This window comes from Rhineura floridana, chromosome 1 (assembly GCF_030035675.1).
Source record: "Rhineura floridana isolate rRhiFlo1 chromosome 1, rRhiFlo1.hap2, whole genome shotgun sequence".
In the NCBI taxonomy this organism is placed as follows: Eukaryota; Metazoa; Chordata; class Lepidosauria; order Squamata; family Rhineuridae; genus Rhineura; species Rhineura floridana.
This window is the reverse complement of record NC_084480.1, coordinates 111,178,963-111,193,469: the sequence shown is the minus strand read 5'-3', so window position 1 is coordinate 111,193,469 and position 14,507 is coordinate 111,178,963. Positions and strand designations below refer to the sequence as shown.

Here is a 14,507-nt window from a genome sequence, read left to right as displayed (position 1 = left end):
TTGAGTTACTTGGAGTGCTGCTATGTCAATAATAAAACGTCTCAACTCCCTCGTGATGATGGCAGTCCTGCGTTCAGGACATTCACTATCTGTATTGTCCAGCAATGTCCATATATTTCACATTCCAAAATTCAATTATCCTTTGCGACAGCTAATTGGTGACGCCACTGGATGCAGTAATCCAGTCAGGGAGAGAGATGGGGCAGACTATGTTTAGGGCACCTTTTCTAGCCCCCTCCCCATACAGGGTGAGCAGAGTGGATCCTGAATAGGACTGTTCAGTCGTGGATATAGCTGCCAAACTACTCAACTGCCTCGGTCCTTGAGCCAGAACGACTGAGTCTGTATCCACTGCCTATGACTAGGGGCTTCAGGAGTTCACAGTCCTGCCCCCATCGCCATTCACCATTTGGTTTGGTTTGGTTGGAAGATGCCTGTGTGTGAATTTGTTTTATGTGAGGAGATTGGCGTGCAACCATCAACACACAGTCTTGACAGAAACAGGCTTTAATCCAATGGCATGGATACCACGACAATTGGAAGTCTTTTATCTACTGTTATATATACGTTGTTATCCTCCACCTGTTCTGCCACTGAAGATATTATTGGATCATTCCTTGTCTGGTTCCTCTCCCTTGATCTTACCGCCATGGGTGACCCTGCTGGAAGTAAATGACTCCTGATGGCATCGCTCATAGGGTTCACTGGAACATGCAAGCCCACTCACCACTACAAGGTGGCAATCCAGCAAGCAGGTCTTTGACAGATAGACTAATCAAAATCATAAAAAACTGGACTGACAGGCACATATGTAAATAGAATGAAGGGGGAGGCTCATCTTCTGCAAACTCTCCATCAGGAAACTTCTGAAAAAAAGATGCCAAACAATTCTCCAGAAATGCCAAACGTACACACAGCAGCAGTGGTGCAGGGCAGGCACACATGTGGTTTGTACATGACAGCCACTACTTTTGCCTCTATCTACAGTATATATTAATACTGAAACACAAAAAGGACATGAATCCATAGAAACAATCCTTTTTTCCATGCCCTCCACACAGAGAAGACAAAAAGCTGCCATGTCTGCAGTACACATGCAAAGCTGCCAAAAATCAGTTGCCAGAAAATCAGAAAAAATATCACAGACATTGAATAAGCAGGGCGGGGTCTTGCACAAACTAGATGTAAAATAAATAACAAAGGGTCAGAATGAAGAGTCAGTCTGCATCCTAACGAGTTTCTCCATTATCTAAGATATTATTTAAATCTAAAAAACAGGAAAAAGTAAAATCGCTAAGGATACAACTTTATTGAAGATTGTGAAAAACAAAAACGTAAAGATAAAGATCTTTAGAATTTTATTATTCAGTGCTAACAAGTGAAAACATATGAACATTTTCTGAAATATTTATTCCAATCTTACCCTAACCCTTTCCACAAAGAAAGTATGTATACACATTTATCTGCAACAGAATTTTGTTTAGCTTTCCCTTCAATACATCCTTGCATTTAACTACTCATAGCAATAGGTCACCAGGAATTCCACATAGGTGAGTTTGCAGAATTCCATTCAGAAGTGGTAGTGGGATAAGAGAGGGGCACAGATTGCTCTGCTCCTCCTCTACTACTTTGTTAGCTGCTATGCTGGTTGGGGAGGAAGTAAAGTTTCTTCCTCCATGGCCAGCACAGAAACACAGTGGGTTGGTGGAGGTGGGACAGATTGCTCTCTTCCGCTTCTGCCAGCTTATCCCATTTCTGTCTTGGCCACGGAGGAGGTGAGGCTCATTCCTCCCCAGCCAGTGAAGAAACCAGGCAAACTAGCAGAGTGAGTTATTCCTCTTCTGACAGACTACAATATTTCTGTGCTGGACATGGAGGAGGCAAAGCTCCTGCCTGCATGTCCAGCACAGAAATCAAGGAGACTAGCAGTAGAGTCATGAATTACTCAATCCCTCTGCTGCCAAGCCGCTGAACTTCTATATTGATCATACAAGAGGTGAAACTTCTTTCTGTGCACTCAGCACTGAAACCAAGCAATCTAGCAGACAAACCAGGGAGAGATCCAAACCTCCTCCACCAGCCTGCTGCATTTCTACCCTTGAAAAGCTTTTATTAACCTATTTATTTATATATTCATGTAATTAACCCATTTCAGTCGGGTTTCAGGCCTAGTTTTGGCACGGAAACAGCCTTGGTCACCCTGTATGATGACCTCTGTCGGGAGAGAGACAGGGGGAGTGTGGCTCTGTTGATTCTCCTTGATCTCTCAGCAGCTTTAGATACCATCAACCATGGTATCCTTCTGGGGAGACTAGCTGAGTTGGGAGTGGGAGGTACTGCATTGGGTGGTTCTACTCCTACTTGGCAGGTCGCCTCCAGAAGGTGGTGCTTGGGGAACATTACTCAGCACCCTGGACTCCCCAGTATGGGGTTCCACAGGGGTCAGTTCTGTCCCCCATGCTGTTCAACATCTACATGAACCATTGGGTGCGGTCATCCGGAGCTTTGGAGTGCGTTGCCATCAGTATGCTGATGACACGCAGCTCTATTTCTCCTTTTCATCTTCTTCAGGTGAGGCTGTCAATGTGCTGAACCAGTGCCTGGCTGAGACAATGGACTGGATGAGGGCTAATAAACTGAGACTCAATCCAGACAAGACTGAGATGCTGCTAGTGGGTGATTCTTCTGACCAGATGGTGGATGTCCAGCCTTTCCTGGATGGGGTTGCACTCCCCCTGAAGGAGCAGGTTTGTAGTTTGGGGGTTCTCCTAGAACCATCTCTGTCACTTGAGGCTCAGGTAGCCTCGGTAGCACGGAATGCCTTCTACCAACTTGGGTTGGTGGCTGTCAGGCCCAGGATGCGACTCAGGAACCAGACCAGAGGTTGTAGTTAATTCGTGTTTTATTAGAGTAATGTCCAACAAAGACTGCGCTTTCTCATGAAGCAATACAGGGATACAGGTCCTGCGACATTGGGAGAAAGTTGACAGAGCAAGGGGCTGCTTCCCGCCTGTTCTTTAAGAAGGGGCTAAACGGGCGTGCAACCTTTCGCTCCTCCTTAACTCCCCCTCAGGTACTGCCCGCCTTCCCCCCCTTCTCTCCTGTCTTTTCAACCGTCTGCGTGTGCGTGGTGAGGGGGGAGGCATCACCTCCTCCTCTTCTGAAGTGTCCGATTCCCCTATGGGTGATAAAGAAGGGGCTGAGGGTAAACCATCTCTCCGCCTTTCTGCTGTGATCAGCCCTCCCTCTTGCTCTGAGCTGCGGAGAAGGGAGGGCCTGGGAATGTCTGGGGGGGATTCTAAAACTTCAAGGCTCTCAGGCTCCCCGTTGCTAGGCGACCCTATCTCTGGCATGTCCTCTGTTTCGGCTTCGCTCCACAGAGGGTAAGTTCCTCCCTCCTCCCTCTGCCAGCCATTTGAATCCTCTTCTGACAACCCCCCAGGAGCCCAGCTCATCCTCCCGACAGTGGCCCAGCTACGCCCCTATCTGGACAGGGATAACCTGGCTTCAGTTGTCCATGCTCTGGTAACCTCCAAGCTAGATTACTGTAATGTGCTCTACGTGGGGCTGCCTTTGAAGATGGTTTGGAAACTGCAGCTTGTGCAAAATGCAGCAGCCAGATTCGTAACAGGGACCAGACGGTCCGAACATATAAAATCGATTCTGGCCCGCTTGCATTGGCTGCCTGTATGTTTCCAAGCTCGGTTCAAGGTGCTGGTTTTAACCTATAAAGCCTTACACGGCTTAAGACCACAATACCTGATTGAACGCCTCTCCTGACATGAACCCACCCATACACTACGCTCAACATCCAAGGACCTCCTCTGGGTGCCTACTCCAAGGGAAGCTCGTAGGATGGCAATAAGGGAGAGGGCCTTCTCAGTGGTGGCCCCCAAATTATGGAATGATCTGTGTGACGAGGTGCACCTGGCGCCAACACTGTTATCTTTTCGGTGCCAGGTCAAGACTTTCCTCTCCCAGGCATTTTAGCATGTGTTTTTAAATTGTTTTTAATTTTCTTTCTTTTTTAATTGTGTTTTTAAATTGTTTTTTGTTTTAAAATTTGTATATTTGTTTTTATTGTTTTTAATTGCTGTAAACCACCCAGAGAGCTTCAGATATGGGGCAGTATATAAATATAATAAATAAATGAATTATATATCAACGAGAGTGGTTGTATACTATAGCCAGCATGAATTTTTCGCATCTGCCATGTTACACTGAAAATACCCCCATGCCATTGTGCTGATTTCCATAACCTCATTTCAAAACAAAATCTGAACTCAGAAATGCTTGCTTAACAGCCCTCTAAGTTTTCATGGTGATACACAAGACACTCAGAGAGAATAAAGGGTTCAAAGCGTAAAACAAGAGTAAAATAATCCAGACCACTGTTGGACTTTTTTCTGTCAGTGGTCTCATAATTCGTGCAAATTAATTAAAAGTCAGCCAAGTTCACAGAGTAGCTGTAATTCTATTACTGACCTTGCCCCTATTACTGACCTTCTGCAGTTTAAAAGTTAAAAAAGTATGTCTGATTTTTAATTAATTTAAGAAATTTAACATTGGAGTCTATGATAGTGCACGCATGCTCAGTAAGAACCAACAATAGTGTTCTAAAAGCCAGACTAACACCTGTTTGGCTAGGCTAGTCAGGGGGCCACACCCACATGACATTTGTTCCACTTTAATCAGTCATGGGAAGTTAATTTGTGAAGGGTGCTGATAGTTGTTAGGAGACTCCTATTTCCCTGACAGAGCTGCAGTGGCCAGAGTGGTTTGGCAGTCAGCCCCTATTCTGATGATTGTAGCTCTGTGAGGGGAATAGGGTGTCTCCTAACAATTCTCAGGACCCTTCACAAACTATACTTCCCAGGATTTTGGGGGGAAGCCATGACTGTTTAAAGTGGAATAAAGGTCTGGTACGGATGTAGCCAGTGACAGCTTTGGTTTAAATTTGAGTGGGAAACTACACATGTCTGCTGTAGAACAAAAAGGTGGGGGGAAACCCCCCAAATAATGATACTGGTCACAATGTTTTCCTTTTGAAAAGGAAAAGGGCTTTTCCCTCTGCCCAGTGCCCACCCACCCAATCTCCTCCCCCTCCCTATTCATAACCTTTGTTACCTGCCAGGCCAGCCCTCTTCTTGTGAATGCACAGGGTCAAGGGTTTTTGCTTTCTCCCTTCACCCGTGTCTATCCAGAGTCCTTGTATGTCAAATGTTAGTTCACCTAAGCTCACAGGTTATCAACAGCAGTTGTCAGAAGGCAGGCAGATGATACAGGAGACCCCACTCAGGGATTCTTGAGTCTTGGGAGGTATCAGAAATTTTCTGTTTAGGAGTCAGACTTTAAACAGCAGAGTAATCTATATAATATATGCTACTTATTCATATCTTGCACACTACAACTAATAAAATGCATTCTAGGTGGCCTTAGCCAGCACTGCAGAAACAGAAAAATAGAGATACATATCAACAAGAACTAAGTTGCTAGATATCCAATTAACATCAAAGTATAAGACTTTGAAGGCACATCTTAGTTAAAATATGTTACAATAGCTTGAAGACCAAGTTAAACTCTATATCAGCCTTGTCCAACCTTTGGGCCACAGATGTTGCTGGACTGCAACTCTCAGCAGCCCCAGCCAGCATGGCAAATGGTCAGGAATTATGGGAACTGTAGTCCAGCAACATCTGTGGCTCAAAGGTTGGACAAGGCTGCTCTATATCATATTACAGAGCCAAAGTTACAAAGTACATGGAAATACATGTCATGATACATCACCCATCAGATGTCATGGATGGAATTGTTCTCTTGCATTCTCTTCGACCCTCACTCCAGCCAGAGTGGAGGGTAATGAGTGCTATAAAGCCTGGCCTTTTATATACTTCTGTATCAAAGAGGGGGCATGTTCCCATGGCCTTATCCATTGCTGCCCTTTCTGTTGCACCTCTCCTCTGTTGCCTCACTATGCCTTCTCATGTTAACTAGTATCAACATCTAGGCAACTTAACTATCTGCAGGTGTCATCCTCGCCATATAAGGAGCTTCCTCTTACTTTATGTTGACATTTGCCAAAACACATTGGCTATCTGCCTGGATGTCTTATACTATGCGTTAACATTCTCATGCAAAACACTGCTTTGTTCACAAAGGAGGGCAAAGCTCATTTTTAAAAGGAAAACTTTTATACTCTTTGTAACGTAGGCATCAATAAGCTATAAGCTAAGCAAATGAAAGTAAACATAAGCACATGTAAACTATTTCAGCAATATTTTACAGACATTTTAAGCCAATACTTGGGTTAGCCTGTTATACCTTCTTCCCATTCCCTCCCCCTTCCCCAAGTCACTTTCACCTATCCTAAGCATGATTGCACAACAGTAAATCCCATTAAAAATAAGCATAAAAATGATCACGCCCCCCTCCCGTCCTTCCTATCTACTCCCCTCCCCCTTCCTTCCCTTCAATCCCTTCCTTTCCAATCCCCTCCCCCTCCCTCTCCTCCCTCTCCCTCCCTCCCCTGCGGTCACTTTTCACCTATCCTAAGCATGATTGCATGGGAGTAAATCCCATTGAACTCAATAAGCATGGAAATGATCAGACCTGCCTTTCCCCTTCCTCTCTCCCCTCCTTTCCCCTCTTCCCTCCCCTTCTCTCCTCCTTCCCCCTCTCTCCTTCCCTTTGCCTTCCCCTTCACCGTCCTCCCTTCTTCCTCTCCTCCCTCTCTTCCTCCTCCACTGCACACTCCAGCCCTTTTTCCCTCCCCATTCCCCCTTCTCCTCTTCCCCCATGGTCAGTTTCACCTATTTTAAGAAAGACTGCATGGGAGTAAATCCCATTGAACTCAATAAGGATGTAAATGATCAGACCTGCCTTTCCCCTCCCTCCCCCTCCCTCCCCCCTCTGCCCTCCCTCCCCCCATGGTCAGTTTTACCTATGGTAAGCATGATCGCTCAGGAGTAAATACCACTGAACTCAATAAGTATGCAAATGAACAACCCTGCCCTCCTCCTCCGCTCCCCCTCCCACCTGCTCCCATCCCCCCTCCACCCATCTGCTCTTCCTCCTCCCCTCTGTCTGACCTCCCTCCTCTCCCGTGGTCAGTTTCAGTTATCCTAAGTATGATTGCAGGGGAGTAAATCCCATTGAATTCAATAAGCCTGCAAAATGATCAATCCATTCTCAGCAAATTTGCACAGGATCCCATTTCTTATCTCCCAGATTAAAAAGCAGAGAAATTAACTCATAGGCAAAAAACCTTGCAGATTAAGAATGTACCCATAGCCAACAGATATTTCTATCAAACTTTAAAAAGCAGGGGAATTGGGCAGCTATAGTGAATGCAACAGAGGAGCAGGAGACCTGACCTCCGCTCTGAGATACTGTACTGCCTTACAGATTTGTCAAAATGCAAACACAATTTGGGTTGGTTTTTCAGCACAATCCACTCCACTTCCTGTGTAGCTTGGAAGAATTTGGTAACGTGCCTCTGAGCATATGGTGAGTGGTGGCAACACCTGCAATCAGGACTGTATTTCCAAAGATGGAGAATTACATTTTTTGTATGTTTGTTGGTGTTCTTATTTTGCTTCTTTCCTGTGTTGCTACTGCTTCTACAGAGAATTTAACCTAGAGAATTATATGAATAATCTTATTATTCATCCAATAAATCTATGTCAAATTTATTTTTATTAATTTCAAAGCCTTTTTATTGGTCAGTATCAGATAATGATGATTGGATTGTGAAAGATCATCCCAAATTGTGTTTGCATTTTTACAAATTTTTAGAGCAGTAGAATATATCAGAGAGAAGGTCAGGTCTCCTGCTCGTTCACTATAGCTGCCCGGTTTCCCTTTTTTTTTTAAAGTTTGATAGAAATATCTGTTGGCTATAGATATGTTCTTAAACTGCAATGGTTTTTTGCCTATTATTGAATTTATATTCCACATGCCAACAAAGATTTATGTTCCCCTTTTACTCATAAGAGGGGCTAGTAAGGAGGGATGGAGTGTGCACCACTAGTTCCTCTTAAGTATAAAAAGCAAGTAAGTTTTTTTTATAGGCAACTCTTAGCACTTACTAACAAGGCTAACTAAGGCTGCAATCCAATGCACCTCTAGTGAGAAGTAAGCTCCATTGGGTTAAATGGGACTTACTCCCAGGTAAGTGTGTATTGGATGGCAGCCTTAGTAATGTCAATGCCCAATATAAAGTGAGCATCCAAGTGGTTTTAGTTTCTGTTAATATATTTGCCATCCAGCTTCTAAGCAGAGTCCACAAGAGGGCTTTGTCAAACTTTTTAACTTAAGTCTTATCTGGGCATTCTTCACTTCTCTGTTGAACAACATGCGAGCAAGGAGAGGCGCTGTGCTGAGTAGCCCTCCCCCAATGTTATGCACTCCTCCCACTATGTCTTCATGTACAGCACAAACGTCTGTAGCAAGGGAACCTTTTGCATATATGAATGATTAGGATTGCGGTTTCCAGTTTCCTCATGCATTCAACTATAATGAACAAAAAAACCCTCGCTACAGAAGCTAATCTGTAAGCATGAACATCGGTGGAATCATGTGCAATGACAGCGGTAGGACTACTCTGCATGGCCCTGTTCCTTGCTCCCATGTTGGTCAACATGGGAGCGAAGAAAGCGCAACCAGGACAATTATGATGAAGTCATCCAGACTAATTGTTTTAGGGGACCAACACTCATGTCCAGGTTGACTTCTCTGGCACAGCTTGGAATTTCATTAGCTCCATAAGAACAATGAATCTATCACAACTAATAATGGCATCCACATGATTATTTCATTTGTACAGGAAGTCAATATCATAAGGGTAAGAAACCATTTACAGTGGATACCCTGCAAATATGGCAGCTCCTAGACACTGGAGCTTCACCAGAGTATGAGAAATATTTTCCATAAACAACATAAGATCACTTTCATTTAGGTTGGCTTCAATGGCTAGGACATAGTAGGTATGTGGAAATTTCTGACACTATATGTAGTGTTTTTATGGTGTTTTACACACTGATTTTAGTATTGTTTTACCCATCCTAAATCCACAGAGTGAAGTGGATTAGAAACTGAAATTGAACAGATTTGGGTATTTCTGGACAAGGTATGAAGTAGATAGGAAATTATTTACTGTAAAGTAAAATACAACCACCACCAAGGGAATAAACGATGAAAAAGTAGGCAGTATTCAGCCAAGGAATATGCATTCCATGAGATATTGTGAAATCCAACTGTATAACTGGTTTTCTAAAAATAGCACTAGTTATATATGTGCTGTTTTTAAATAAGGTTTGTTACTAAGATAATCTGAAAATATTTCTTCATTATGTCCCCAATTTCACATTGCTAGAAACTGAAACTGAATGATCGTGAACAACTTTCTCCATGATTACCCCATGTTTTTCATAACCATGCAATGAAACAACTAGAAAACAGTTCCAGTTACAGACAGTACACTGGTCTACATGAACCACTGTTAATAACAATAAGGTAACAAATTAGAAGCTGAATGAAGTTGACTTTACTAAGTTGATCAGTCCTGACTACAAACCCCATTGGGATGAGCTTCATATGAGAGCTCCCGTATCTGGGATCTAGAGTGCAGCCAATCCCTGCCAAAAGTGGGTCTTGAAGTTGGCACTGCAGCGCTGACTGCAAGCCACACTTTCAGCAGGGTTCTTCCTTTGCAGCCTGGCTTGTGTTCAGGCTGGGCTATGAAGGAAGAAAGGAACGAATCAGGAGACCCTCTCCCATTCTTTCCTTTAAAGTTGGGTCACCTAATGTCATAGTGACATCAAGTAATTGAAAGGTGGGCAGCCCTGCCCATCTGTCAAAGTGGTCCATGGGGGTGGGTAAGTTCAAGATTGGCCCATCAGTCAGATCCTGTTTCCCCCACCCCTGCTTTACTGGATAAGGCACTTACTTTCTGTCAGTAGTTTGCTTGAGTGCTCCACCTCTCAAATTACACAGACAGCATTCCTATGAAAGAAACAGAAAGAGAATTAATCTAATCTAAACAGACAAAAGCTGTGGTTACACACTTGAATGTAAGGTATTATTTATTTATTAATTGATTTATATCCCGCCCTTCCTCCCAGCAGGAGCCCAGAGTGGCAAACAAAAGCACTAAAAACACTTTAAAACAACATAAAAACAGACTTTAAAATACATTAAAACAAAAATCTTTAAAAACATTTTTAAAAAACTTTCAAGACATCTTTTAAAAAAGGTTAAAAACATATTGTATTTAAAAAGGTTTAAAAACTATTAATAAGCAATTCCAACAGAGACGCAGACTGGGATAGGTCTCAACTTAAAAGGCGTGTTGAAAGAGGAAGGTCTTCAATAGGCGCCAAAAAGATAACAGATATTTAAGGGGAGGGAATTCTACAGGGTAGGTGCTGCCACACTAAAGGTCTGTTTCCTATGATGTGCAGAATGGACTTCCTGATAAGATGGTATCTGCAGGAGGTCCTCACCTGCAGATCACAGTCATTGGCTGGGTACATAAGGGATAAGACGGTATTTCAGATATCCTAGTCCCAAGCTGTATAGGGCTTTGTACACCAAGACTAGAACATTGAACTTGGCCTGGTAGCAAATGGGCAGCCAGCGCAATTCTTTCAGCAGTGGGGTGACATGCTGGCAATATCCTGCCCCAGTGAGCAGTCTCGCTGCTGCATTTGGCACCAGCAACAGCTTCCAGACCAACCTCAAGGGTGGCCCAACATAGAGCACATTACAGTAATCAAGCTTAGAGGTTACCAGTGTGTGGACAACAGTGGTCAGGCTATCCCGGTCCAGAAATGGCCACAGCTGTCTTACCAGCCGAAGCTGGTCACAGGCACTCCTAGCCACGGAGGTCACCTGGGCCTCTAGTGACAAAGATGGATCCAGGAGCACCCCCAGACTACGGACTTGCTCTTTCAGAGGGAGTACAACCCCATCCAAAGCAGGCAACTGACCAGTTATTTGATCTCAGGAACCACCAACCCACAGTGCCTCCGTCTTGCTAGGATTCAGACTCAGTTTACTGGCCCTCATCCAGCCCACCACCGAGTCCAGGCAGCGGTCAAGGGCTTGCATGGCCTCTCCCGATTCAGATGTTACGGAGAAATAGAGCTGGGTATCATCAGCATACTGCTGACACCTTGCCCCAAATCTCCTGATGACCACTCCCAAGGGCTTCATATAGGTGTTAAACAGCATGGGGGACAAGATGGTACCCTGCGGCACCCCACAGCACAACTGCCAGGGGGTCAAAAGACAATAACCCAAAGCTATTCTCTGAACGACCCTGGAGATAGTATCGGAACCACTGTAAAACAGTGCCTCCAATACCCATCTCACCAAGTCAGCCCAGAAGGATACCATCGTCAATGGTATCAAAAGCCGCTGAGAGATCAAGTAAGAGTAACAGGGTTGCACTCCCCCTGTCCTCCTGATAAAGGTCATCCACCAGGGTGACCAAGGCCAATTCAGTCCCATAACTAGGCCTGAATCCAGACTGGAACGGGTCAAGATAATCTGTTTCATGCAAGAGTACTTGCAACTGCTGCGCCACAACCCTCTCAATCACCTTCCCTAAAATGGGGGCATTTGCGACTGGTCAGTAATTGTCGCAGACCAATGGGTCCAGGGTGGGCTTTTTCAGGAGTGGTCAGATCACGGCCTCTTTCAGGGCAGCTGGAACCACTCCCTCCCGCAATGATGTGTTGACCATGTATAAATAGTTAGTGCTGCAAATGACTGATTTTGGAGGGACACTGAATTTTGCAGTGTTAAGCTTCTCAGTGTGGAGGTTCTCCAAATGTTTTTAAATCATGTCCCTTTAAAAAAATTGTGAGGCTTCTGAGAAGATATCAACCTGGAGACATTCTTCGGAAGCTGAAAAAGCATTTGTGCCAGGTTTGACTAAAGGTAAATGAAGCCAAAACATGATGCTAGAGTTGGTTGATATCAATTATTGATACTACTGATGTATTTATTTGGCAATGATATTCCCAAATCCAGGTGCTGTTTGTACAGGACATGTTTTTCTTCCTTTTTTCCCATAGTAATTGAGGGGTATGCCAATACTGCCATGGTTTGCCAATTTAAGAGACTAAATTCAGTTCTCAGGTGAGGGCAGGTAAAACATATGTGAGTTCATCAGCTCCCAACACTGACAAAATACAGATCAAATGAATCACTTATTCTGTATGATAAATATAAGTATCTGTTTTAGACATTCCCCAACTTTCCTCATAAAGTTTCTACACAAGCATTTAGTGAAAAGCAGCAACCAACCTGCCTAGTATTCTAGTACTGTTGTTTAGGATTGGCATGCAGATCAACTGGCCACTCAGATATTGTCATATCTTCAAAAGGTGTAGCTTACCTTTCTTATTTCATGATGGTGTGACTAGTTAGCAAGGGCAAAGAAGGCAGCTTGTCCTCTAGTTCTGCAAAACTCAGGGTTCAAACCTAGCTGCAATGCAAAACGTCTCCCACTAGCTAACTACTCCAAATAGGAACACAAGCAGGCAGCAGTGACAAAGGTCAGTACCTAGCCGGTTGGTTCAGGAAGACCCAAGTTCTCATCTTCACTCTGTCATGAAGCTCATTAGGTAACATTGAGCCAAGCAGACACTCTTAGCCTAACCTGCCTCTTAGGCAGACTCGCTGAGGGCCGTTGCGGCTGGGGCTGGGAGGATGGAGCTCCTGCTTCGCAATCCCCACTAGTATTGGGTCATGGGCCGCGACCAGATGGTGGCACAGATTGCGGAACAGGAGCTCCATTCACCCAGCCAACATCACCCCGCACATATGCCCAGTTGCACCAACTCTTGGATTGGGGGGGAGGGTAGAGTCTCATATCACATGACTAGATTTCTGAAAGTTTCAGTCTGAAAAAGGCTCTTCATGAGACAACATCTCAGAGAGAGTTCCAGACTGAGACAAGGCCTCAATTTGGCCTAACAGACTTGAAGGATTTACAGGCTGACTAGGTAGGCTAAAAGGATCAAAGTCTCTAGACAAACTAAAATACAACCAGGTATTTTGCCAATTTTGTGCCCAGGACCTTATTCCAGACAGTGTAGTAAATTAATATACACAATCCTTATTGTGGGAAACAACTAGGCAACCACTTGGTAAAGAGTCCTCATTATCTCCACTATACCATAACTGTAATCTAAACAAAATCTTATAATGGACAATAACCATTTTGTCACAGAAGGCAAATCATAGTCACCACTATTATAATGGTGGAACTCAGCCCCTCAGTTATGCCTTCTGTGGAGGGAGGGAGAATTCAAAGACAGCAGAAGACATTTGGAACTTTTTCAGATGTTGTAAACTCCTTTTGGCATCTTCATCAGATTTTTTTACTCTTTTTTTCACAATAAATTAGCCATTTAATAAGCATGAGGTAAGCTATCTATGGTATCATCTGATTCTAAACGGTATGTGATTTCTTATTAAACAAGGTATTTATTACTTTTTAAATCTTAATTTCTCATTTTCAATTTGAGGTTTGCCTGATCAGAAAGTTGTAGTCATAGCCTTCTCAAAATGTAATCAAATTCAGTTAGCAACACTTTCAGCTTAACATATTGTGTTAAGGGCTTTCCATGTTCAGTCAAGTTCCAAAATGTTGGGAGATTGCAACTGTTAAGGGCCATACCCTTAACAGACAGGTTATTTAGGAAATATAAATATGGTATGGTATCCTGTGTTTGGCTTGTTCAAGCTTCACCTTGGGATTGGATGGCAGTGGCAGGGGGTGGAACTAAGTCCCTGATTTGTCTGTTCACTGGAATAGACACATGGAGTATATTCTACTGATTCTACTGAAGCTACCATTCTATGTTACAAGCACAACTGGCAGCAAATGCCATCCACACAGAATGGCAGAGGAGTTAAGTTTACATATAAGACGATACTAATAAATTTTTAATTTTAGTATATCTCTTGTCATATACTACAAATGAAGGGAGAAAATATGTGGGTTAAGAGGGTGGAGAGAAGATTTAAGTTACTTAGCAAGTTTCCATGGAGATGGGTGGATTTGTGGGGAGATAAAAGAAAGAAGAGGTGATAAAAGTATTGGATATAGGGCAGGCAATGGGTTATAGAAGAAAACTGAATCGTGGACACTTGCCCATCGGCCTCAATTTGTTTGGCAGTGAACCAAACAGTTTGGTAATGGGCCATACTAGACATGAAGCAAGAAATTAGGATATCTCATTATTTTTAAAAAACAATATAGGAGTGGCAGGGGGAATCAGGTAAGGGCCATATCACACCATACTTTCCTAATCTCCTCTCCCCCACTGAGTACCTGAAATGTCCCCCTCTTTAGCAGGTTTACAGAGGCATTTTCATCAAAAAATGGTTTGTGTGGGAAAAGAGTTAATCTGTCCCTCCTTCTAGTTCATTCTGATTTACCTGCCAGCAGCTGCTATTAATTTCTGAGCAAACAGCAGGAGAACCCGTCAGAT

The 14,507-nt window shown here is 43.6% G+C and overlaps 1 protein-coding gene across 5 annotated transcripts in view; it reads right to left on the bottom strand.

Annotated features, from left to right (window-relative positions):
• The window catches only part of KDM4C (lysine demethylase 4C), a 383,363-nt gene that overhangs the window by 133,021 nt on the left and 235,835 nt on the right, over positions 1-14,507 (bottom strand). For all 5 annotated transcript variants that reach the window (XM_061629553.1, XM_061629542.1, XM_061629531.1 and 2 more), the window contains one exon: positions 9,947-10,002. In XM_061629553.1, coding sequence (XP_061485537.1) covers positions 9,947-10,002 — 56 coding nt within the window. The remainder of the gene's footprint in view (positions 1-9,946; positions 10,003-14,507) is intronic.